Source organism: Aulonocara sp. 'chitande type north' Nkhata Bay, linkage group LG15, assembly GCF_057382095.1.
Source record: "Aulonocara sp. 'chitande type north' Nkhata Bay isolate Kocher_YH1m ecotype deep benthic linkage group LG15, A_spYH_male_GT1.1, whole genome shotgun sequence".
Lineage (NCBI taxonomy): Eukaryota > Metazoa > Chordata > Actinopteri > Cichliformes > Cichlidae > Aulonocara > Aulonocara sp. 'chitande type north' Nkhata Bay.
Genome location: NC_141358.1, coordinates 26,305,572 through 26,332,234, shown reverse-complemented (window position 1 = coordinate 26,332,234; position 26,663 = coordinate 26,305,572). Strand labels below are relative to the sequence as shown.

The 26,663-nt window shown below is 42.9% G+C and overlaps 3 protein-coding genes and 1 long non-coding RNA gene across 7 annotated transcripts in view; 2 read left to right on the top strand and 2 right to left on the bottom strand.

Moving 5' to 3' along the window:
• vta1 (vesicle (multivesicular body) trafficking 1) overlaps nt 1-925 on the bottom strand; it is a 59,157-nt gene extending 58,232 nt beyond the window's left edge. For all 3 annotated transcript variants that reach the window (XM_086265237.1, XM_086265238.1, XM_086265239.1), the window contains exon 1: nt 729-925. In XM_086265237.1, coding sequence (XP_086121363.1) covers nt 729-819 — 91 coding nt within the window. In that variant the 5' untranslated portion in view covers nt 820-925. The remainder of the gene's footprint in view (nt 1-728) is intronic.
• On the top strand, nt 109-16,149 carry LOC147313214 (uncharacterized). The gene is made up of 5 exons (XR_015125167.1): nt 109-667; nt 781-990; nt 6,440-6,607; nt 11,188-11,365; nt 15,649-16,149. It is a non-coding gene; the product is annotated as an uncharacterized LOC147313214 (long non-coding RNA).
• gje1a (gap junction protein epsilon 1a) lies at nt 5,189-13,184 on the bottom strand. Of its 2 annotated transcripts, none has more exons than XM_086265241.1 (4): nt 12,635-13,184; nt 11,218-11,400; nt 10,270-10,467; nt 5,189-9,088 (listed from the first exon to the last, which is right to left on the bottom strand). In XM_086265241.1, exons 1-4 carry the CDS (start codon nt 12,662-12,664, stop codon nt 8,891-8,893), a joined length of 609 nt encoding a protein of 202 aa, XP_086121367.1. In that variant the 5' UTR covers nt 12,665-13,184; the 3' UTR covers nt 5,189-8,890. The 2 variants fall into 2 exon arrangements, with proteins under 2 accessions (XP_086121367.1, XP_086121366.1); XM_086265240.1 differs by lacking the exon at nt 12,635-13,184 and adding an exon at nt 11,799-11,912.
• A 308-nt stretch (nt 16,150-16,457) lies between the features above and the next one.
• nmbr (neuromedin B receptor) overlaps nt 16,458-26,663 on the top strand; it is an 85,229-nt gene continuing 75,023 nt past the window's right edge. The window contains exon 1 of the mRNA XM_086265236.1: nt 16,458-17,121. Coding sequence (XP_086121362.1) covers nt 16,712-17,121 — 410 coding nt within the window. The 5' untranslated portion in view covers nt 16,458-16,711. The remainder of the gene's footprint in view (nt 17,122-26,663) is intronic.

Below are 26,663 nucleotides of genomic sequence, written 5' to 3'. Positions count from 1 at the left end.
AATACTGCCACTGTGTAAGGAAAGTGCGACTGGGTTTCAGCAGGTATGCACTGGTGTGAAACATAGTGACAGACTGGTAAAAAAACTCATGAGTCATGTGGAGGTGAAGTATGCAGGCAGTGGGGTGGAGCCCATTGTTCACAGCTGACTGTGAAGGCTCATGACTCTGTGACACACAGCAGGACAAAGAAGAAGAAAAAAAAAACTAGCTGGACGAGGACTTCACGTCAGACTTTGAAGCAGCCCTGGAACGTTCTGGCCGGTACTTCCTGTCTGCTAACTCCAGACCTCACTGGCAGCTAGCCAGGTACGGTTACCTGGACAGTTTCTGGGTTGTTCCAAACTTCAGCTAAATTTAGCAGGATGAAAGCAGAGCAGGTTTACAGCCTCACAGAACGGAATCTGGAGGACTTTCTTTATCTGAGTCAGTGAGGGGAACAGTTTATGAATTTCCCAAATGGTCCCTGTTACTAAGGGAACGTTAGGAGGCTAATGAAGTTGGAGGTGTCAGAGCTAACGCTGTGAGACGTTCAAAGAGCGGAGTGATTTAACGCCGCAGTTCGGCGACTCCTTGAACATCTCACACAATCTGTAAGGACTTTTACTTTAAACTTCCCCTCTGGATAAAACGCTTGGGTCCTAAGCTCAGGCGGCTGTCAGCTCTCAGGTAAACAAAGCTGTCATGCTAACAACAGTAGCTGCTAACGCCAATCAGAACACACACTTACAGTAATAAGTCACCACCGGGTCCCGTTTCTCGTGTTCCTGCGCGGTCCGCAGGTGGTGCTGGATGATTCTGAACTGAACCGGCAGAGCCATGGTGGAGTTAAAACCGATCCAGCGAGCTCGAACAAATCACCAGAATGGACTGTTGTTGTTAGCAAGAGTTCCTCCGTACTTCCGCGTGTTTGTCCAATAGGAGCGGCCGCCCAGACGGGACGATGACGTCACCATCTCGCTGAAGTATTGGGTGAGGGTTTGAATCTCAAGGTGAGGCTCATTAAACCAAAGAACTACAGGTGAAACTATGATATAATACATATTCTATGAGCCTGAATAAAAATATATTATTGGTGGAAGATGTCAAAGAATTTTGGACAACAATAAACTGAAGAAAACTAGCAATATAATATCCAAAAGTTGATTCTGTTCATCTGGACGTAGCGTTTTGTGGGAGAAACTTTTCGTCACTCATCCAAGTGACCTCTTCAGTCTCCAAAACTGAAGACGTCACTTGGATGAGTGAATATATATATATATATATATATATATATATATATATAAATAAATAAATAAATAATCAGTTGGGATCATATTTTCTTTTAAGAAATGTGACACCAGACAGTGGCCACTGGAAGAAAGTCATGGCAAACGTGTGTTTAAAAACAAGCTTTAGTTACTTGGCACAATTTGTGTGTGTGCATGTGTGTTAGACAGATTCAAAATAATAAATTCCATGTTTAAATTCTTTTTAATATTCCAATATTGTCCCAAAAGTCAATCAAAACAAATGAATGTTAAAAAAGAATCAGCATAGTATTACACCTAGGATATTTGGACTGAGGTCAAGTTAAAGCCACAAACTGAGTCTGAATTCAGGCGATTGAGCCAAAGCATATTTGCAACAAAGCAAATGAAGTCTGATAATAAACGGTGTAAATCAAAGGGAACAATGATGTATTTCCAGGAAATTGGGTGGGCTTGGAGCAGAGAAGTCCGTTGCAGTGAGGGGAGTTTATGGGCCATGGTAAAAACGAGAGCTTGGATCTGTTTGGTTCTTGTGGTCAAATGATCCTTTGACCTGGGAGGCTCAACAAAGAAACAGCATGACAGCTTCTCCGGGTTTCTCCCAAAGCCTGCCATGTGTTGACCTTATTGAGGCATGTCTGCTGGGTACCAGGTTTTCTTTGGTCCATATGCTGTTGTATGATTAAATTTGGTGTGTTAAGCTTCATGCTGCCCAGTTCCCACCGAACCTTGAGCTGGACTGAAGTCCATGAGGTTTGGAATGCTAATGTGGTCAGGGCTTTGGGTAATGAGGTCGTGAGAATCTGTTGGCTGACTGGTCGACTCTGGTCCAAGCCCACCCACTCCCTTGATGACTCAGTTTTGCACTTTTTGGCTCCGGTTATACTGTATTTTATTGGGGTTTTTTTATTCATGGGAACTGAGGAGCTTAGCTGCAAGGCTGCTGCACACAAACAGACTTTGAATCCAAATGTAGCTTGGATTTGGATGAGGCGGTAGTAATTGATGATGAGCAAAGCTGTATTTATTATCTGCAGCCTCCCTGGATGCACGAAATATGTTCTGAACAGTCGGCATGCAGACTAGCAGGTAAAATTCTGGACACAAATCATGAACTTTTTGACTCTAGTGAGGCCGTAGTTTACAAAAGAACATCATGTTTCGAGTAAGACGGTAACAATTCAGTTTGTAAACTCATAAGAAAATGTTTGGTGGGGTTACAAATCAAACCATCAGTGGGTTAATTTATTTTGGACTAACGTGGACAGAAAAAAACTGCATGGTGAGGATCACCTTATTTGATTTGTCAAGTAAATTAAATGTGATGCAGCCACTGCTGCTGAAAGAGAAGGATGTCAGCGATCCACTTTCTTGTGGATCACTGACTACCCGGCAGGCCAGTGTGTGAGACTCTTTGATTTGGAGATGTACAGTACGGTACAGGAGCTTCACAGGGGCACTGGAGTGTCTCCACTCTGATTCACCTTCTGCACCTCTGACTTTCAGTATCAACCTGGGTCATCACACCTGCAGTGGTTGGATGCATTAGTGATGGGCAGGAAGTGAGGTACAGAGCACTAGACTTTATGGTGTGGTGAAGATTTCGAATCATCTGCTTCTGAATATCAATAAGACCAGAAAGAAGGGGAGCAGCTTCAGAGGGACCCTGTGTCTGTCCTGTGATAGGATACTGGTGTGGTGGAATACAAGTACCTGGTAGTACATATTAACAAGGAGAGACTGTATACAAGAAGGCAATGAGCAGGTTCTGTTTCCTGAGAAAGCTGAGATCCTTTGATGTGTGCAGCAAAATTATGATTTTCTATCAGTCAGCTGTGGCGACTGCAGTGTACTTCAATCTGGTCTGCTGGGGGAGCGCCGTTGGAGCTGTCGACATCAATAGAATGAATAAACTGATCAGGAAAGGTGGCTTTGAGATTGGCTGGACACTTCTGAAGATGTGGTCTGGATAAATTAATTGAACAAACTGACCACCCTCTGCATTACGCACTGGATAGCCAGCAGTCCTTCTCTAACAGACTGACTCAGCTCACTGCCACAAGGACAGATTCAAGAAATCTTTTATACCACATGCTATCACCATTACCATATAATAGCTGGTCAGTCACCTCTGACTCTGAGTTCGATAAGCATAAAAACAATGAATCAATGGAAAATAATCTTACAATAATGATCGTAGGGTATGCATGTGTATATGTCTGAATGTACCTCATCACCTCAACGGGTGGACCAACGTGAACCAAAACCATCCATCATAATATATATAGGGAGTGCAGAATTATTAGGCAAATGAGTATTTTGTCCACATCATTCTCTTCATGCATGTTGTCTTACTCCAAGCTGTATAGGCTCGAAAGCCTACTACCAATTAAGCATATTAGGTGATGTGCATCTCTATAATGAGAAGGGGTGTGGTCTAATGACATCAACACCCTATATCAGGTGTGCATAATTATTAGGCAACGTCCTTTCCTTTGGCAAAATGGGTCAAAAGAAGGACTTGACAGGCTCAGAAAAGTCAAAAATAGTGAGATATCTTGCAGAGGGATGCAGCAGTCTCAAAATTGCAAAGCTTCTGAAGCGTGATCATCGAACAATCAAGCGTTTCATTCAAAATAGTCAACAGGGTCGCAAGAAGCGTGTGGAAAAACCAAGGCGCAAAATAACTGCCCATGAACTGAGAAAAGTCAAGCGTGCAGCTGCCAAGATGCCACTTGCCACCAGTTTGGCCATATTTCAGAGCTGCAACATCACTGGAGTGCCCAAAAGCACAAGGTGTGCAATACTCAGAGACATGGCCAAGGTAAGAAAGGCTGAAAGACGACCACCACTGAACAAGACACACAAGCTGAAACGTCAAGACTGGGCCAAGAAATATCTCAAGACTGGTTTTTCTAAGGTTTTATGGACTGATGAAATGAGAGTGAGTCTTGATGGGCCAGATGGATGGGCCCGTGGCTGGATTGGTAAAGGGCAGAGAGCTCCAGTCCGACTCAGACGCCAGCAAGGTGGAGGTGGAGTACTGGTTTGGGCTGGTATCATCAAAGATGAGCTTGTGGGGCCTTTTCGGGTTGAGGATGGAGTCAAGCTCAACTCCCAGTCCTACTGCCAGTTTTTGGAAGACACCTTCTTCAAGCAGTGGTACAGGAAGAAGTCTGCATCCTTCAAGAAAAACATGAGTTTCATGCAGGACAATGCTCCATCACACGCGTCCAAGTACTCCACAGCGTGGCTGGCAAGAAAGGGTATAAAAGAAGAAAAACTAATGACATGGCCTCCTTGTTCACCTGATCTGAACCCCATTGAGAACCTGTGGTCCATCATCAAATGTGAGATTTACAAGGAGGGAAAACAGTACACCTCTCTGAACAGTGTCTGGGAGGCTGTGGTTGCTGCTGCACGCAATGTTGATGGTGAACAGATCAAAACACTGACAGAATCCATGGATGGCAGGCTTTTGAGTGTCCTTGCAAAGAAAGGTGGCTATATTGGTCGCTGATTTGTTTTTGAATGTCAGAAATGTATATTTGTGAATGTGGAGATGTTATATTGGTTTCACTGGTAAAAATAAATAATTGAAATGGGTATATATTTGTTTTTTGTTAAGTTGTCTAATAATTATGCACAGTAATAGTCACCTGCACACACAGATATCCCCCTAAAATAGCTAAAACTAAAAACAAACTAAAAACTACTTCCAAAAACATTCAGCTTTGATATTAATGAGTTTTTTGGGTTCATTGAGAACATGGTTGTTGTTCAATAATAAAATTATTCCTCACAAATACAACTTGCCTAATAATTCTGCACTCCCTGTATATTCCCCTTATATATACACACTTTTCTCTATAAATACCGTAGTCTGTAGTACTCTGTAGTCAAGTCAATCAACAATGAAACAAAGACAATTGTAGGACTTTTTAATAATCATCTCAAGACAAAACAAGTCAGAATTTACTGGTCACCTTCAGTAAACTGTAGCAAACAGATTTCTGTTTTAATATGGATGCACTGGTTGTAAACTTTGCCTCTTTGACAAAATATTTTCATATAGAGTCAAACAGTGGTCAAAAATGTAATAAACCTCAACTCAATTTTAACAACTAACATAATATCACTGGTAAAAATCAAAGATGTATAAAAAAAAATAAAGATGAATTTGCATTGTTGTGTACTCTGTGTGCCATACCTGAATTTCCACAAATGACCCTGATACTAGTGGCCAAAAGAAGTAAATTAGCTTACAGTGGTGCTACATAACCCATATACCTCCCTACTTTATGCTGACGCTTTGACTTCTTTTACATGAGTTCATTAAAAGAACAAGCTGAGAATTTGTGGCCACCTTTTTAATAACTAGATTATATGTTTAATATCACATATACCCCCCAATATTTCCAATCTCTCCAGTTCTGTTAATTATCAGTGAATCAGCCTTGCAAAAATACAACAAGCTCTGCTTTCCAAGTTCTTCTAAGTTAATCATTCAAAGACAGATAAACACAGCTTCATGTACAAATTTGATTAAGCTCTTAACCAAGACTAGCCCCGAGGTTTGACCCTGCCAAATTAGCTTATGGTAAAAGCTAACAAGTGAACGCTGAACTTTGGCCAACCTGAGCAAAACATTTTCTTCTTGTGGATTTTAAATGTCCTGGGTTTGTTTTTCAAAATTACAGATGATAGCATGAAACTAACCTGTTAGCTTGGTCACACCAGAAAGATTGACACAACCCTCTGAAATTACTAGAGGCTTAAAACCCCCAAAAGTTGATTCTGTTCATCTGAACATAGCGTTTTCAGTGGGAGAAACATTGCGCCACTCATCCAGGTGACTTCTTCAGTTTCGACTACAGATTTCCCCAACCTTATAAACAGTACCTTTCACAAGGACTGAAACTAGCCCACTAAATGAACAGAGGCTTAAAACCTATAGAAATGTGATGTGCTCTGGCAACTTGCTAGCTAGTGGACAAAGAAGCATGAGCTGTTTAAGGTAGCTGCATTGCTAACTGCAAGTAAACTAGCCAGCTTGTCTGGTAACCAGAAAGTAAATGTGTACAGTCTAGTAAAAGAAACTGACTTCTCCCTCAGAAGTTCTTTTCTTAACATGCAACAGGTGCCAGAAGCAGCTTAGGTGAATGTTACACTAGTCTGTGTTACCTTGCAGGTGAAAAAAAGAAGAAGAAAGAAACGATTTGCACCATTGAACGGAAGCAGCACCAATGAGAAAAATGGGACTTTCGGGGAGTGTTCCAGGTGTGGTTAACGAGCCGAAACTATGGATCGTTGTATCAGGTGACTACTGTGAAGGGGACGGTAGCTACATTTAAATCAGGTATGGGTTTTACTTTTATCACCCTAGTCTCTGAATTTTTTGGATAGCACCTCGTATACCTGAGCAGTAGACTGAGATAGACCACTGCTATGGACTTAAATTAGTTTTATCCCATTTTATCCAGTGAGATTCCTGGATTTGTTCATTATTTGCACCACCTCGAAACCTTTTATCCTGCCAAATTCATCTGCAGTTGTTAATTTCATACAAACCAGGCCTTAGTCTTGGTGACAGAACTTTTAGAGGCAAAATTTAAAACCATCGTCCAGTCACAGATACCAGAACGCAGACAAACCCAAATCACAGGAGTCACATACCTGGTTCAAACCCTTCTAAATCCTGCAACTGGAGTGATGACACAGAGAGAGGAAAAGGGTTAAGGGTTTAAAAGGGTTCGGAAAGAGCGTTTGATCCACTTTTGTCGTGTAATGCAATTTTGTACCTGAGATGATGAACAGATTGCTGAAAACTTCATAACAAAAGTTGGATGGATGTCTGATTAAAAATAAAACATTACAAAACATGAGAGGTAATCTTTTTCAAAATACATGGACAATGACACCAAAGGAAAATATTACAGAAAGTATTAATACTTCAAGCAAAGAAAAAAGGGTGAAGCAAAGGCGGGGGACTGAGGACACCTCTTCTGGTGTCCCAGAACGTTCAGAACCATGAATGGCTTGAACCTTCTCCAGCTTGGATTTCAACAAATCTGCCAGTAGGATTTTATTAAATACCTATTAACAAAAAATTAACATATGAATGTTCTAAATGGAGCTTGATGCTTTGTTTCAGAAATTTCAAAACCATTACAACTTTAGTACTACTATATAACTGAAAATTTTTCATTTCAACACATTTTTACAGCCAAATGTAATTGTAACTTTTTAACTCAGATTTTTCAGGTGATAGATTTTGATAAAGTTTTTTTAAAATATACATTACAAGGTGTTTTCCTTTTCGTAGTTCATTGCATCAAACCCATTTCATAATAAGTTGCATCTTTGGGCAGATCTTTACCTTGAAGAGTAAAACACTACATAGCAACCATTTTAGCAATGGCATCTTTGGTAAGACGCATCGGTGGTCTGAAGATGCCTTTTAATCTCACTGAGGTAAACTCAAGCATATGTTTAGGCTCAACCAGCACATGAGCTTGATGATCAAGTTGTTTAAGAACTACCATCCTATATGAAATGACAACAAAGTTGTGGCGCTTGTGTTGATTGAAGTGAAGGTCAAAACAGACCTTGAGCAACATCAGACACACATTGTAAGCGATAACTGTCACACATACAAGTGTCAGAAGCAATGGCACCTGCAATTCACTCGCCCATGGGTAAGGTTACTGGATGACAGTTTCTTATGCATGGCATGAGTGACAATCTGTGGCCAGCTCTGCGATGTGCCTGTCACGTTTGGTGGTTGCCACCTGAAAGGCAAGCTAGACAGTTACGTTCATCTGCACTTTATACAGAATAATGTGACTAGCTCTTCAGTTAATTGCATTGTTAACAGTTACATTACATGAAGACCTTACGCCTTCCAGTCAGATCTTTTTGCACCGTAAGAAGAACTGTTTAGGTTGGCACTCCATAAGTGAACAGAGTCCACAGAGGATGCATCAAGTTGGCTCGATGAACCATGATGCATTTAGTGCATGTTAGGCCCTTTAAATGGTAAATGGACTGGTTCTTATATAGCGCTTTTCTACTCATCTGAGCACTCAAAGCGCTTTAGAAAAAAATGTGTGCAGCTAATGCTTCTGGGGTTTCTTCTGTATAGTCAGATCTGAGGTACAACTCCAAGAAAAGATTGTTATGGGCCTTTGAGGTGTTTGACATTGGGCTGTAATCCATCTGGAAAGAGTTTTTAGTAGCACCATGAAGTCTGTCATTCAGCCATGTCTTGTAGGAAAAAAAAGAAAACCAAAAGTCTTTCTAGTCCATCCCCAAGTGTTCAGTAAGAGGTAACTATTGGCCACACAACACCTTTGGACACAACCAGTACAGACCCACTGATATCTGATATACAACCAGGGATCATCACTCTATAGTTATGGTTAAACTCTGGAAGTTATTTCAGACTTGCCAGCTCTAACATTGTTGGACTGTCTCAAATTTCTTAGTGCCACTTACTCACGATTGACCACAGGTGAGGTTTTGGTCTTCTGTTCGCTCCCTGTTTTATAAAGGTCCAGCCGTAGCCGGCAGGAGCCCGGTATAACTGGCAGATAAGGTGTCATACAGGTTTACCACAAGTCATTTTATCTGTGCACTTGTGTCACTGATTGTTGAGATAGCCCAGTCGTCGGCAGAGTATTTCAAATATCTCGGCAATACAGAGAAGTATGGTGATTACGGTGAAGGTGTACATGGCACTGAGGAAGATGGTTTTCTCAAAGTGTTCAGGTACCATGCACTTTGTCACATTAAAAGCCTTTTCCAAAGCACTGGCATCACACATGTACAGTGGGTGAACCTGGGGAAAAAGAGAGAAATGTGAGGCACTGAAGCTTCCATTCTTATCTCAACTTCTAGCCACTGGCTGCTCAAACCTTACAACTCATGAAGACAGGAATTTGATCGGCATTATTGCCAATGTATCTACTCTGGCTGTACCTATTATGTGCCGGACCATTTAAAACAGAGTCAAAAAGTACAATTACTACGTTTTCACACAGGAACAGATCCATGATCAAAGTAAAGCGGCAAACTTCCCTGGTACGTCATGCCTAAAGAGACTTATCTTGTACTGTAATAAAGGTCAATTTACCAGGTAGCAAAATCTGACCTTTCTGCCATCATAATAATGACATTTATATACCAATTATATTTGCATGGTGGGGCGGTCAGTAGCCTCACATCAAGAAAATCCCAAGTTCGATTCCATCATCTAGTCCATGAATGTGAATGGTTGTCTGTCTGCTGCCCTGCCTCGGGTGTGCCCTGCCTCGGGTGTGCCCTGCCTCGGGTGTGCCCTGCCTCGGGTGTGCCCTATGACAGCTGGGATAGGCTCCAATATCTTTTCTCATATCAGTGGATATCATCATCTATCACAATATAAATCAAATCACTTTTTCTGTCAGGTTTAAAGGTTCCTATTCACTACTGCTTCACTGGGTGAATGGGTTAAATGCAGAGGAACTATTTCCCTATGGGGACTAACACGCACACTTTACTTTACTTTACATGTAAATTATTTGTTTTCTATCAGAAGACAAACATGATAAATAAACCTACATTCCTGAAGAGAAAAATTAATTGTAGTGTTTGCATGTCATGTTTGATTCATTTCTGACTTCTCAGAAGAGTCCAGTGTGCTGGTTTAAATTTGGATATCAAATGTGAATCGAGTTTATTATTTGCCCAATAAATAATATAATTTTTAAATTTCTGAATTTGTTTTGGACAGATGTTTAAATATTTTTATGTCAGATGGACTAATAGGTTTGTTTAGATTGTAGGTATGTATAATAAATTTAAATCTTCATTCTAAACAGTTATAACTATTAAAATTGGGTATTAATACAAAATAAAATGTTTAAAAAAAAACTATATTCCAGACACAGTCACAGTTCTCATTGTTGCCATCCTTTGGTGTGAATATGGGTGAACATATGAATAAAAATATTTATCGTGTCACATTTCTCACCGACTGACCTGAAAGCCAAAGAGATGACTTTGTAGCCAGAAGGCGATGACTTCCAAAATGATGCGCAGGAGAACAGAAATGATGTAGAAGACTGTGTAGATGGGTCGCTCGAGGATCTCCTCCTGGTCTATGTTCTTACAGGCGGCATAAAGGTGGAATACTGCTCCAGGAACTAGGACTGTTACCAGCTGTAATGCCCAGAAGACCTGAAGAGGGGAGGAACAACGCAGGGGAAGTGAGAAAAGCTCATGGAAGTAAAGTTGATGGATTGAAGCAGGAAGAGGACTTCAACAAGAGCAGCAAGTCAAGGATGAAAATCGGGGGAAGGAGAAAAAGGTTAAATAGGGATAGAAAGTTAAAGAACAAAGTAAAAAGAACACAAGTCCATTTATTGTGCATGACTTCAGACACTGCTTTTAAATTGGCCTTCCAGATGGTGGAAATCAGTGAAATATAGGATTTGTGTCTCTGGAAAAGCAGCAGGCGGGAATCTGGTCATTTGCAGTTCAATGTTTGCTGAAATGTTCTTTCCCAAATTGACTTTTCCACCAATACGGAAAAAAGCCGTTCATGCTGATAACCACCTGCGACCGTTTTCTGACTGCAAATGCTTTTTATTGGATTGGACACATCACCATCTGTCCCCAAACATGCCTCAGCTGGAATATTGGAAACTTCCCTGATTCATGCATGACACTGTATTCTTCAACAGAATTTATCCAAACTGATAATTCACAACTGCTTTTCTTCATTGTACACATGCGATTTCTCAGAACTCAAACTCAATATGATCTGTAATGGTGGTCAACATTTACAGACATTTTGGGATATTTAGAATTGTTCGGATGTTTTGTAGCATTTACTTCGTGTTAATAAAAGCTGATGGCACCTCTAAAAGCTCATTCTGCTTTGGTTTGTGACATCAGAGGGATGAAAGTTTGGATGACGACTCCTACCTGCGGTGTTATGGGCCTAAACTGGTTGTAGCAGTAAAGGTTGAGTTCTCGGCGGTCAGGGTCGCAGCTGAAGTGCAGCGCCTCATTCCCATAGACGGCGAATCCAAGGACGCCCAGGAAGAACATCCGCACGGAGCCGAAGAACAAGGTGTGGAACTGGCCTATCACTGTAGGAGGCCTGAGCTGGAACACACACACACACACACACACACACACACATAAAGAGGAAAAACATCTTTTGTCAGCCAGATAAAAGCAGCTGCTTTGGAGGCCCTGAGCTCTGAAGGCTAAAACAAAACCCACTGAGAGGAAACATTTCCCATCTCATGTTTATCAGAAAAGGGCCCAAATGGCACTCACACAAAGCAGAGAGCCTCTTGGCTCACAAATATGTTGCTCAGCTACATAAAGACTGAAGCAAAATGAAGATTGACTTTAATTTTTTTTTTTTAATGTCTTTTCATTTTAAGCCACGGGAGGGACGTGTGTTAAGCACTGCTTCTCTCTAACTGTCAAAGCTTTGGTGAGGCAGGCTCCGGTTAGAGGAAGAGCCTTCCAATAAGTCTGAGTGATGTACTTACGCATCCTTCGTAGAAGTTTTTGATGTAATTTAAAGACATGGCTTGCTTCTCGGTGTTCCCCGTTTAATTGTAGGACTGCTCTGGGCCCTCATGGCCTGTCTGCTGCCGGCTCTGGGTACAGGCCACCAACAGTAGGTCTACCAAATCTGCCACTGACCCTCTGCCTCTGCCCCGCTCTCTCTCTCTCTTGAAAGCCATGTCAGTGCATATTTTTGGCCTTTTATCCCTCCATCAATTGACTCGCTCAGTAGAAAGAGAGACAACAGAGACAGAGGGGCCAACAATGGGCCATGAGGGCATGTGCTCCCTGCATTATAATCCCTACAGAACTATGTCAGCGAAAAACACTCCCCTGTTCAACACAATGCAGAGAGAGATGGCAAACACGCAACTAAATACAAAGCACACAGTGCGCTAAAGAACCCGGGAGCTCCACGGGACCTCAGAACTTACACTTTCTAACGGTCATGCTCACGATCTGGAACTTTATTTTGAAAACCCACTGAGCTGTAACATTTTCACACACAGGCTGTTGTATTAATGAGATTAAATAGAATTATGGACTTTATAGAACTTAACTAAAGCATCATTTTTGGTTTCATAAAGTTGAAATGGACACATGATTAATCAGCTCTGAGAAAACATTTTGTCGAAAACAAGAGTGATGACAACACACCCTGCACTGTAAATACTTGTGGAAGAGCATTCACGGAGCGGCTGTGGTCCCAAATACAGTCCGATGAAGAGCCACGAGCGAGCCACACAGAAAGAAACCCGATCAAAGTTCAAATCCCCCAAAACCAAAAGCGGACAAAGTGAAATAAAAGTCCACACACCAACCGTAATCCTGGCGGCGTGTTGTTCATTCCCCCCTCTTTTTTCCACTCACGGATCCTAAACTCATGCCAGCTGCGGGATTTTGCGGGACAGAGAGCGCAGTCAAGCCACACGGATAACCCTGCGCGACTTCCGGTCCCAGCTCTGAACACATCCAGAGGTGCACGGAGGGAACAGAGGGATTAACAAACACCTGAGGATTAGTCAGAAATATGAGTGAAATAACTGCGATTCAGAGCGAGTATATGAAAAATAAAACCACAAGAACCTCATAAAACACTTGAATATGTCTGAAATACATCATTAAATAAAAACGGGCAAATATAAAAAGAAAAAATCTTTACAGAAAAAATTTCTAAATAAGTAAAATAAAAACCAAAAATAGAAAGAAAGAGCTAAAGAGCAATGCTTTATAAATAAAAACTATATTTAGCATGATTAAAAAAAATCTAAAATACATTAAAAAGAATCAAACTAAGCTCTTCTTTATACACAAAGAGTGAAGCTTAAAAAGGCTAAATAAATATTTGGAGACTTTTTAATGCCGCATTGTCTTTTTGGCGATGTTGTGCTTTTAATTTGAAGGTCCGTTCTTGGAGTATCCGGCGTTACCCGTCCTAACTATGTGAGTTTTCCACAGCCAGGTGTGATACCTGGAGGAGGACGCCGTGCGTAAAAGCGCGTGAGCCACTGTTGGTACCGGGCATGCGCAATACAAACATTCTAATAATAAAAAAAAAGCTCTGTATATAAACGTTTAAAAGATTTGAGAGATTTTAATAAACCTCCAGTAATTAATGTACCATGAAATAAGATGTTAATATTGTTAATAATATTTATTTATTTTAACTCCAAAAGTTCGACTCAGACTTTGTTTCCCAATAAAAACTGACAATGGACTTTAGTGGATTCTTCTTTCTTTTCTCCAGAACCACAAAAACAACACAAAAATTATGTGAAGGAAAATGTTTCATAAGAATAAATGGAATAAAAAATGTAGCTTTACTTTTATTCTGCTGAAGCCACTTTTTTGCCTGTGATGATGGTGGTGTGCCTCCTCAGTTTTAATACCTCCTGCGTCTCCATGTTTTATTCCAAATGCAAAGTCTCTCACTCAATATCGTCCTCTTTATGAGTAGCGCTGATATGTTTGTCGGCCTACTGCTGAAAGAAAAAGCAGGAACGCAGTGAAGGGGGTGTGGATGTGTTTCTTGGGAGGTCACGGTGTTTCATGTTGTAGGTGTGTGGTGTATATCACGTTGTCAGTCATGCAGCTGATATTGTGTGTTTGCAGTGTTACATTGGTCAGGTCTCCATTCTTAGAGATTCAGTGGGACATCCTGGTCAAATAATAATGATAATCATCATCATCATAATAATAAATGTAGAGTGGACGGATGCTGAGATGAAACTGATTGTAACAAGAATCGATGGCGTGATTAACTCAAACATTGACATGGTTTTTGAGGTTAGGGGCGTTGATTCACAAAGCACAGATCGTGTAATGATGTTTGTGGGAGCAGAGAGTGAGATGTAATGCTGAACCATCGCTCTGAGGGGAAGAGAGAAACCCGTCCACAGTCGACTGTGGCAGCAGACTGCAGGTTTCCTCTGCAGCAGAGAAGTTTGTCAGAACGACTGACAGCCCGCTTTCAGTGCTTTCCAGAGTTCTAACAGCAGACGCGCGTCCGCATCAGCCGCTGACCTCGTCGCTCACAGCCTTCACTGTGGAACTGGGACCTGCTGAGATCTGGGCGCTTTAGCTTCAGTCCAGAGGTGTTTGGTTACAGCTGCCGTGTTTTTGCGAAGACGAACAGATAATTCCTGGATGACTGTTGGGAACAGAGATAATTTTACTCAGAGAATCTCTTCCTGATTAAACATCGAAAGGTTAAGCACCAGGCTGACATCACCAGGTGTGCTCTCAGCTGATAAGAGTCATTCTAGAAGCTCATCAGGTCACCAGGTCAGCAAGGTCCCAGAAATTTGAACCCCTGGAAAATGAAGCCCAAAATGATGCCTCCATTGCAATCACAGTAATAATAATAATAATAATGATGGGACGCCGCTTGACTGAAGGTGCTGCTGGCTGCGTTTTTGTAACAGCTACAGAGAGCTGAGGAGGAATGACCTGCATCTTTAACAGTTTCTGCTCTTAAAAGTGATCTCAGAGGAAAATAAGTCAGTCGATAAAAGGCTGGGTTCTAATTACACCCACGCGTAGTTCGTAATTATGCGAACCTGACATGAAAGCGATCAGACGACAGATTGGCTCTTTTAAAGAAAATCACATCGGATCAAATGACTCTGCAGCACTTCTGACTCGGCCATCTGTGGCTGTGACAGACAAAGCTACGCTCAGCCGCCGAGAGCGAATTTTAAAGTGAATTTGTCCATTTGAATGATGGAACGCAGAGACGGCAGCCTTCAGCTGCAACCTCGCAGCTCCAGGACAGAAGTTAGAAAAGCGGCAGGAAGGATGGAAAAAACTTAAAGAAGTCACGGGTCATGTTCAGGGAATATCTCCTGATACACAGATCTGCTGTTTGTTCTTCCGCCAGCTTTCAACTTTTTAAAGCACTTCTGGAGACGAGCTGACCTCAGAGCTCTGTTCTGCCTGTGCACGAGCACAGATAGAACACAGCTTTGTTTTTTTTTAAATATGCAGCATAGGTCCGATGTCAAACGTTTTACACCTAAAAACACAAAATGCTTTTGACACGATTATAGATGACGCTGATGCTCTGACATAGTTCAGTGATGCTGTATACGCTTCCACCTACAGGAAGACAGGCTGCTTTTCCTTCTTTCTTTACATACAGACTGGATGTAGGTTTTTGCCAAAGATAAGGTACAACATACCCGGATGTTTGTTAACCTCGTTCGTCGCTTATATGCGGCTTTTGATCTGTTGTCAGTGGGAACATGACTCTGAAAGCAAATGAACAAATAAGATCATAAACAGCATCAACAGGCAGAGTGATTCATCACTCCTCTCTCAAATTCACCGCAGGCACTTCTCAACCGAGCTGCAGGTTCTGCTGGAGGGAAATTCAAAGAAGGAATCAAATCTGGAATGAAAAAACAAAAATCTGAACTCTGAATCTCCCCTCCTGCAATCACCGAGAGGATGAAGTGACCCCGGCATAGATGGAGGAAGGCTGAAACAAGGAAGAGGAAAATGGACAATTGATGATGAATAAAACCGAAGTGATGACGGGATGAAAGAGGAGAGAAGAGGTGGACGAGAAACTAAAGTCGGTGTAACCACCGGATATACATTGTTCTAAATCTGTGACATGTTCACTGCTTTACTGTTTCTTTTTCTTTGTGAGAAAAATGGAAAAAGAACTGAGGCTATCATCAAAAAGCTCAAACTGGGTGCGAGAAACATTTAAATGAAGCAAAGATAAAAACTGGACTGAATATAAAACATGTTTCAGTTTGGTCTTTTCCAGCCTGGCAGCTCGGTGAAATAAACCTGCTCTGAGCTGAGATTCTTATGAAATCAAAACAAACGAGATTAATATGAAGGAATATTTTTACTGAGGTGAATTAAAAACAGGCTTAAAAACTAAAATATTAAAATGATTCCGTTTGAGTGAAATCTGAGGCTGTCTGCACTCATGGATTTCATTTAAATTCCAGATCAACTTAGTAGAAATAAAAAGATCAATCTCAAATTTTCAGGAAGAAATCCTTGGGGGGAAAATTTTCAAACGTAAAAAACCCGCTAAAATGATAATGGAAGATTAAAACATGAGCCCGGGTCTCACCTCAAACTTTCGCCCCCCCCCGACTGCGGGTGTGAGAGAGAGGGGGGGGGAGAGACAGCGGTGCCTCCCCCCTCTTTACGCGCGTCAGCTTCCTCTCTGCCTTCAGAAGCTTCTCGGAGGAGCAGCTATTGGAAAACTTTTCCGTCTCTCTGGTCGTTGGTGCCGGTGTGGACCCCCCTACGCCCACACACCCCAACACCGTCACACACACACCCCTGCTGTCTCTGCGGCTTTACGCGCGAGCTTCCCTTTGCGCAAAAGCTGTCGACCCTGGCGTGGAGTGCTCCTCCGTGCGCACTCATGGATGACGAGTTCCTCTCGAACCTTCCCGCGGAGGCTCTGAGCCCCAACTCCACGGAGGTACCCGGCCCGTGGTCGTCCGCGGACGGCGCGGAGACCGTACACTTCGTGGTGCGCTGCGTGATGACCTCCGTGTATATTCTGATCATCGTCGTGGGTCTGCTGGGCAACATCACGCTGGTGAAGATCTTCATCACGAACAGCGCCATGAGGAGCGTGCCCAACATCTTCATCTCCAGCCTGGCGGCGGGAGACCTGCTGCTGCTGGTCACCTGCGTGCCCGTGGACGCCTTCCGCTACTTCTCCGAGGAGTGGGTGTTCGGAGAGGCGGCGTGCAAACTCATCCCCGTCATCCAGCTCACCTCGGTCGGGGTGTCGGTGTTCACGCTCACTGCGCTCAGCGCTGACAGGTAGGAGAATCACGGGGGCCAAAATCACAGAGCTACAGTGTGACACCAGCAGTGCCACTCTGGTCCTTCACGGCACTGCGTGAAACTGTTAAACTCAATGATTCAAATTTGAAGCAGTTTTTAGTGTCAAATGAAAAATGAGGAGGTTAAAATGAAAGCACCTGTTACAGCTGATAGTTTTACGGAGCATATAACGCCAGCAGGCTGAGCGGAAGGTGTAGCACGTTATTAAACATGTTCTGTTTCATGCTTGGTCGATATTTCAGAGGTAAGGTCGCACAGTCAGATTGAATCCATCACACTCACGGTTGAAGCTGGCAGAAAAACCACACACTGAACTTTTTAAATGTGATTCACAGGAGATGAAAACTGCCAGATGTGCTGATTGATTTAAAGCATGCGCGCTCTCTCAGACTTTGGCTTCAATGTCCTCACACCCCTGTAAGAACCCTGACAGCCGTCTATCGCCTCGCGGTCATCTCCACTTTTAGGGCGGATCGGTCCGCCGGCTGCTGCAGGACTCTGTGCTCTGACTGTGATCGCACGGATGAGGTGCAGCTCTCCAATGTAACCTGATTAGTGTGCAGCAGCTGAATGAATCTGAAAAAGCATTGCACACTTTCTCATTGTGGGAAAATATTAGTGAGTCATCTAATTAGCCTGCGATGTTCAGCGATGATGTTCTGTGGGAGCAGACGTCATTAGATTAAACTGCTGTAAAATGACTGCATGTGAATGTGCCATTTATCTGGAACTGCAGACAAAGAGCCTCTGGAGCCTTGTGTGCATGAATGTAGCCGCTTTAAGCTGATTTGTGGCACAGCATTGATGAGTGTTAGATAATGTCCGAGAAATGAAGGAAACTCTGAGGATGAGAAAAAGCTTGGCAGGACTGCAGCGGAGAGGCGTGGAAGAGGCGCTCTTAACCTTTTAATGAGTTTTAATGAGTTTCACCCTCAGCGAATGAAACTGTTTGACAAAGTGCAGAAAACCACTGTCAGCAGTTTAAAATCAGACCATCAGAGTTTCTCACTGAGACTTTCAGAAACTCTGAGGTGTTGCAGATAAGCTTGGTGGGTGTGCTTGGCTGACTGGATCAATAATCAGTGACTGCTGTTTGACTTTTAAGGCCAGACGTTTTGTTATCTTTGATAATTCGGTGCTCTTCCTCCTTAAAACTCACAGTAATTGTGGTTTTACCGTAGAGCTGAATGTGACACAGACTCAGAGCAGCAGGTTCTCTCTCCAAGTTCCATCTCGTGATCTTGGCGTGTTGGAGATGTGGCATCGACCCACGTTAAGTCTCTCTCCAGACATTACAGGCAGCTCATGACTGATGCGGCTTCAGCGTTTAAAACCTGCAGTCTGGACCAGACTGAAGACATGTTGGTGGTTACTTATGTTTCTTTATATTAATTTAATATTATTACAAGATAATGATGAGATGAATACTTGGCTGCCTCAGAATCAGTTTCATATCATTCAGTGTTTTCTTGAACTCATTCATTTTCTGCATGTTTCCATCTCCACTGTTGCACTCTGAGCTCCTTTCCCCTTTAATTTCTTTTCACCTTCATTTCTTTACTCCCTCTGTGGAATTAACCCAGCAGACTCAGACTCTGTGGGGTTTGTTGTAATTGAGTCAGACTTGTTTTTAGGAAGTGTGGACGTTTCTGGGAGAGCCTTAGCTGTCAGTTCATCCAGTGTTTTTGAGTTTTTGGGCCTTCTCGTTGGGTCGTTTAAATTTCCTATAGGAATCCGAGTTTGTTTAATGCTTAGAGTTTAATTCTTGATTTTTCCCTGTTTAGTTATCACACTTCCTGTTTTACTTTAGTTTTGCTTCGGCTCGTCTTCTGTGATTCAGTTCAGCTGTGTTTCGTTTTTCCACTAGTCTCCACTTCCCTGATTGGCCCTCTGTGTGTACACAGTCGCTGGCTGTTCTCCTGGTTTCCAGCCCTCATGTATTTTCAAGTTTAAGGTTTCAGTTAATTTACAGTTTTTGAACTTTATGTTTGACTGTTTGGATATTTTAAAAATTCATTTACTGACTTGCTTTAAGTTAACCTGTTTGCCTGCCCGAGAGTCTGCATTTGGTCCTTCTCTCTGCAAAACGTGATGTGACTGATATATTAATAGTGATGATATTGGCTGATATTAACTGTTTGCAGACACTACATTGATAATTGCTGATAAGCGACAGTAAAAAAGTAAAGAAGAGATGCTGAAACATCCTTCAGCCATGACACTGGCGTTTCCTAAAATGCTTGAGACACGACTGTGGCGTGGGTGTGGTCTCTGGCCAGCTGCAGAGGAGGGGTGACGCAGTGAGCTCCCGGGGCGGTGCAGGGGCGGGGTGAACAGGTGTGCTGGGGATCTGTCAGTGATTGTCTCTCTTTATATGTTGGCAGTGACAGTCGGAGGAGGAGAGCGGACGTGACAGCAGTGAGACAGAGCGGGAGTGTCTGTGTCCCAGTACAAAACCACAGTATTAAATAAAAGTTCTGCTGTCGTAATATTCGCTCCGGCTTATGTTTCTTGGGTCCAACATTACAACGACCAAAACACTGACCTTAAACTGGATTAATAAATTTTCTCATAAATAACCACACATAACAAATGTGAAGGAAATCTTTTGGTTGACATATTTGACTTTCGTGGGCAATCGTGGTTCAGGGGGTTGGGAAGCTCATTTTGTCATCGGAAGGTTGCTGGTTCGATCCTCATCTCTGTCTGTCTGTCTTGGTCGTTGTGTCCTTGGGTAAGACGCTTCACCTACTGGTGTTGACCAGAGGGGCCGATGGTGCGACATGGCAGCCTCGCTTCTGTCAGTCTGCCCCAGGGCAGCTGTGGCCACAACTGTAGCTTGCCTCCACCAGTGTGTGAATGAATGGTGGAATTATAATGTAAAGTGCTTTCAGGGTCTTGAAAAGTGCTAACAAATGCAATCCATTATTATTATTAAATCAGCCAGTACCTTCAGACTCAGCTGGGCTATACGTTTTTGTGTATTCTTGATGGTTTGCTATACGATAAGGACTCTGGGATGTTTGGGCAGTCTTCAGCTGCTGGCAGAGCTGGCTCAGATCACAGTGAAGCTTACAGCAGTGAGGATACACACACACACAGAAACAGCTCTGCCCCTCACAGTGGTTCATTCTGGACATTAAATATGAATGACCACTGACACGTTTAAGGTCCGAGCCCAGCCTGTTATTCAGGTCTATGCACAGGTGTGTGTGGGTTGTACATGTTTAGTGTGATTTATAAGAAGGAGGAGAGACAGGGATGAGCAGCAGCTGACAAGAAGGAATCAGAAAAGTCTGGTTAAAAAGCTGAATGTGGTGGAAAGATGAGGTGAGAGAGAGCGTAGAAGGAAATGAGATCGAGGTCATCAGAAACAGCCAGAGTGTGGGTTTATTCCCACACATATTCCCACTCGACATAATGCACATTTACACCACGTTGAACATTTCTTATGTTCGCCATTCATAAAAATTTAACCAGCAAAGGTTAAGTGCATTGTGCCGCATTAAATTTTAATCAGGTAACAACACGACATAGAGCCAGAGCGCACAGCGTCTGTCATGTGGAGCGATTTCATGTAAGATGTCAGGCTTCACGCTGAGATGTTTGGAAGTATTGTGGGTTCAAGCACAAGCTGTAAGTGTGGGTTTAGTTAACAGGTTAACAACACAACCCACCAGCTTCATCCGTCCTGCAGGTGGAGTCATGGAATGGTTTGCATCAGGACCATCAGGAGCAGCAGCAACATTACTGCTGGACTGAGATCGGTGAGTGTGGAGAACACCAGAGTGCCGCGAACTCATCTCCGTGTTCAGGAAACCCGTTTGAGATGATCTGCAACACGATGTGTTATCCTGCAGGAAGCAGCCATCACTGTGGTCATACAGGGAGGGGCGTGGTGACTGACAACACTCAGGCGGGCGGTGGTGTTTAAATGATGCTCAGCTGTAAAAGTCTCAGTGACTCCATCACACCACCATCAGCCGGAACGACCGATCCAAGGCAGAATGGATCCACACTGTTTACACCTGACCCCACCTTCCGATCACGACAGCAGAAATGGAGGCTCATCAGACCAACATTACTCCGGTCTTGTGTTGTTCAGTTTCCTGCTCTTAGGTGACAGCAGTGACACCTGGTGTGGTCTTCTGCCGCTTTGACGTCTGACATGTTGTGCATTCACAGATGCCCTTCTGCATACGTTGGTCTTAACAAGTGTTTTTGAGTTCCCTCTTCCTTCCTATCAGCTCGCAGCAGTCTGGCCATTCTCATCCAACCTTAGACTTCAGTTCCTCTTTTTTCCTCTTTCTGCTGCTGGGTCTGAACAGGTCACCTGTATGTGCCAGAATATACTGATTTGCTGCCATCCTATTGGCTGATTAGATATTTGCACTAATGAGCAGGTGAACAGGTGTAGGTAATGAAGCGTATAAAGGCTGTGTTACATGGGTGGAGGTAGGGCAGGTGGAGGCTAGGGTTCAGGTGTGTTGGAGTTGGCTGTCACAGTGTGCAGAGGCAAATTGTGTGGAGTGCGAATAGTGGACCCAGGTGCAGACAAACCAAAGCATAGAAACAAACTTAATGGGAACTAATGGGAACTCAAAACAAGCCGTTTATTGTAGGCTGGACAAAGGTACAAAGCAAAAGGCAAAGGCAAGACTAACAATAAACTAAACTGGGTGAGCTAAATAAAAAAAACCAAAACAAGAACATGGACCTAGAACCTGATATGAGAAAACTGAACCATAAGGACTTCACATGAATTCATGACCTGGAAACGAAGCAGACAATCTGACAAGAAATGACTGAAAACACACAGACTAAATACACACAGGAGGTGATCAGGAGAAGTGGAAACACATGGGGAAACAGCTGAGGCTAATCTGACATAACGAGACAAAGGAAGCAAAGCTGACTACACTGACACAGGACACAGACTTTCAAAAAACAGCATGGAACGATGTAGGCATGATAACACAAGCTGGAAGAAAAGAAACATGACAGACTAACGAAGAAGACCTAAGTGAAGGATAACTAGACTAGACTTAAGGCAACCAAATGTTAATCCTATTACTTACCGTATTTCAAGGAATAACTTAAGAACTCAAAATGTAAACTGAAAACGCTGGGTCAGAGTCCCAGGATTATGACAGTGTGTTTGCTTTGTGTTGGGAAAACTGGGTCAGCTGCAGGAACAGATTATGGTTTGGGGTCAAACACTCTTTGGCTCACTGGAAGAGCCGGGAGTGAATGGTGATCAGGTACTGAAGGTTTGGACAAACTCATGCCACAGGAATGAAAACAGGCTCTTGAGATCTAGACTGGAAAATCTGCTGAGAGCTACAGTTTACTTGGATTCCATAAAATATACGTAAAAATCTGCTGTCACATAAGCAGGAGCACTGCTTTTAAGAGAAGAAGAAGAAGAATAGCTCTTTATTGTCATTGTTACAAAAACAATGAAAGGCAGTTTGGCATCTCTCCATGTGTCTGAAGTACACAGTCACATAAGTATTTACACAATAACACAGGCAAATTTACATTTACACAAGAAAGATATGTACAAGTTATACGTACACCTGAATACATACGGATACGCCCATGCATACATACACGCACATACATACATATATGCATGCGTACATACGTACACACACATATTTCCACATACACGCTTACACACACACATACATGCCATTCGAGGAGCAGGTGCACTGTGAGGTGCAGTGTGCTCAGTGATATTGCACATCGAGTGTGTGTGTGGGGGGTGATATTGCACATTGAGGCGGGGGGGAGGGGGGTGCTGTTGCAACTATAATAAATACAGTTTAAAGAGGTAGGGATGTTGGTTGCATTAAAGTATACATAGAAATACAGTTTATAAATAAAGTGTAATGTCCATGTGTGTTGGCAGTGCAGTTGAGGGTGGAGGTAGGGCAGTTGAGGGTGGAGGTAGGGCAGTTGAACCAGAGTGTGGTGCAACAGTAAGTCAGAAGGCTCTCGATGGTGGAGTGGTAGAAGTTTACTAGCAGTCTCTGGGGTAACTGGGCCTGACGCAGTTTCCTGAGAAAGTACAGCCTTTGTTGTGCTGTCCCTACCTGGTGGGAAATGTTTGTGGACCAGGTAACGTCGGCCGAGATGTGGACTCCGAGGAACTTAAAGTTTTCTAGAGTGCTCAGATCGCTTTGTTCTTCTGAAGTCCTTGGTCTTGGCTGTATTCAGATGCAGGTTGTTGTTTTCACACCATTGCTTCAGATGCTGAACCTCCTCTCTGTAGGCTGATTCATTGTTGTTGTCAAACACTCATGGGTGAAAAGTGCGTATAAGAGGGGACTGAGGACACACCCCTGTGGGACACCTACGTGCAGAGTGAGGGTGGAGGAGGTGTGCGCTCCCATTCTGACGTCCTGGGGTCTGTTGCTCAGTAAGTCCAAGTCCAGCTGCACAGTGAGCTGCTGAGTCCTAAGTTGCTTAGTTTATTAACCAGTTTGTGGGATTGAACTGTATTGAAGGCAGAGCTGAAATCCACAAATAGCATTCTCACATAGGTGTTACTACTGTCTAGATGTGTGAGGGTTGAGTGAAGAGCTGTTATTATGGCATCCTCTGTCGACCTGTTTGCCCTGTATGCAAACTATAGATCGAGGTTTGCAGGGATGGCAGCTTTAATGTGTGTCATGATGAGTTGCTTTAAAGCCCGGCTGTCAGCAGCGCTGCAGTGTGATGAGATATTAGACAAATGCAAACAGCTGAGCAAACAGAGCTGGCCTTCTGAAGTTCTCAAAAGCATTTCCATTTTCATCGATAAATACTTCAGCAGTAGCTACTACACCACCTCCTCTCCCTGTAAATCCTGTCGTGGCTGTCCTCTGACGGGTGGAGCTATGCGGCTGCTGTCCCTGCGCTTCAGAGGAGAACAACTTTTTAATTTATGCTCTCAGCGACGTATATGTGTGTGTGTGCATGTGTGTGTGTGTGTGTATGCAGGCTCCAACACTGCTTCCTTTCACCGTGAAACATGTTATTTCCTTTCCGCTCGTCATCTCATTACTCCTGCCCAGCGATCACTCCGAGCCTGAACAACGCAGAGAAACCAATCTGATGATGCATGAAACACTCCTTTAATTATCTCCTAACGGCCTAATTCTCTGTGAAATCTTCTGCCCTCTGACTAACTTCAACCCGCCGTGATGAGATAAAGCAGAGAGTTATCTGTGCTTTGAATCCAAGGTCAGCTCCGTCTGGAAACAAACAAGAAAACGCCAGAACCACGATGCGTTTGGGGACGTAAACCAAAGCTGACAGCCACATCTCCCTGCGGGCGCAACAGGGACTACTGGGCTTCTGAAGTGAAATTCAATTTGCCCACGACATTTATAAACCACATAAAGCAGCGTAACATCCAATAAAGTGTATGAGCTGGACCGCAGGCAGGTATGAGAGAAGCTTGGATTTTCAGATAAGTGCGAATAAAGTTAAAATGTAGTCTTAGATCGATACAACAAGCAGGATCTTGCTCTGTAGAGCTTGGCACGTGAACTCCTCTAAAATCCAGTAAACCCACATTTCCAGTTGTCTGAGAACTGGCAGACTGATAAAAGGCTTTTGATATTGAATGACGTTCATCAGTCTTGCAGTGGTCATCACTCTGCTGATCAGAGTTCGTCTAGTGGACAAACTCGTACTTGTTGTTTCATTTGGGACCTGTGAGAGTTTATCAATTCTCATTCACACCTATCACCTTTTTAATCACACTGCACCTCACCAAGGTGCTCATTTTACAGACCTTTCAAGTCCATTTTTGGGGGGTACAGTACTGTGCAAAAGTCTTGAACCACCATGATTTCTTTATATTTTGCAAGAAAAACAGAAACAGGCGCAGCAATTATTGAAACATGGAAACACAACCAATCAGATGCTTTTCACATGTTACTGCATAGTGGATTCAAATCTGATGGTACTTTTCATGTGTTCATGATTCATCAGTTTATCAAAGAGCTCCAACACCACTGACTGACATGCAGCTGAAACCATGACAGGGCCTCCACCTTGTCTCACAGACGGCTGTAGACTCTCACCGTTGGACCTCACTTTAGTTTTAGCCGCCAAAAACCTGTTGTTTGGTCGTTTTTGATTGGATGTGACACAGTAAAAAATGATGAGCTGGGAGTGACAGAGTGCTCTCACTAATGTGATAACCTGCTACATATACTGTGACACTGCAGGGGCTCTTATGAAATAATTGTTTTATGACCCACACCTCTGTCTAAAATCTCACTCTGTGCGGGTGACAGGTTTGAGTCCGGGCATCGCACCTGCTGGATCTTCATTTGGTTTTGAGGTATGTTAAACAGGTTATGAATCGATCATGTGCTTGGTGGTTAAATGTTAATGGAAAGTGTGGGAAATGTATGAATTGATGCTGTGTCATACGTCACACTCTGCGAGCCGTGCACACGAGGCCATCTGTATGTGAAAAAGTGGATTCTTTTTAATCCAGCTTACATTTCACTTGATGAGATGAAGGCAGCGCTGAGCGCTGAGTGAGTCAGAGAGAAAGTGAAAGTGAACAGAGGGAAACACCAGCGTTTGCTTTAGAAGTGGCCATCAGTCCAAACTGGGATCATAAATTGCCACTTGAACAGATGAATGAAGTCAACTTTCAGCTCAAATATGCTGCTACTTACAACTTATTCTGGTTTTAATTATTCACTGTGAGCTCAGAACAGATGGTTAGTTTTACATCAGCATCCTAATATTCTGCACAGCACTTTTATTTTTCACCACTTTCTTTGCTTTTAGTGTCCAAAATTTACTCTGAGACATTAAAAAGTTTCATTCGAAGCCGTGAGGCGGTGTCACAGTTCTGCAGAACTGTGACTTGCTTTTGCTCTAGCATCACCGTTAGAACTTTTTCTATCAGCCTCGGCTGATTTACTGCCACTTAACTAATGATAGATTTAGATACACAAAAGCAGCATCGAGGTCGACAGTAAGCACGTTCAGGCCCTCATTCACAGACAGTTAGTGCCTCTTTAACCAAGCATGACTGATCTTTGCAGGGGTGTTTTCAGGATCTTAGGTTTATGCATATAATGCAATTGGTCTGACACTTAAACATGCAGGGTGGTGTTAAATAATTTAAATCAAATCACCATGTTCTCCCAAACATAACCAATAGATGAAAAGAGAAACATGGAAGGAAGAAAACAAACTGCATGAGGTGAGCCATAGTCTTCTGGTTCACCCTGTGATGCATCCATCATTCCAGTCCCACTGAAATGAGGTGCATCACAAGTCATTTAAAAAGCTTTAATGGTAAACTAGTCTCTCAGGGAAATCTAGGAAAATATTTCTGTGCTCTTCATCAGCATCATGAGCTTGACTTGCAGTTTCAGCAACCTGTGTTTTAACTGCTATGCATTTGGTCTGATCACGCTGTGTGTGCATATGTGATGCTTTTAAAGACCCGAGCCAACAGCAGAAACTGAAGCACAAACAGAAATACTTCTGCTCTG

What these genes read in the sequence shown, in the direction of transcription:
- gje1a (XM_086265240.1), bottom strand. Translation starts at nt 11,837, where the DNA reads ATGTCTTTAAATTACATCAAAAACTTCTACGAAGGATGC. An exon ending in AAAACTTCTACGAAGGATGC is followed by an intron (nt 11,401 to 11,798) that starts GTAAGTACATCA and finishes TGTGTGTTCCAG; the next exon opens with CTCAGGCCTCCTACAGTGAT. An exon ending in GTCATCTCTTTGGCTTTCAG is followed by an intron (nt 9,089 to 10,269) that starts GTCAGTCGGTGA and finishes CTTTTTCCCCAG; the next exon opens with GTTCACCCACTGTACATGTG.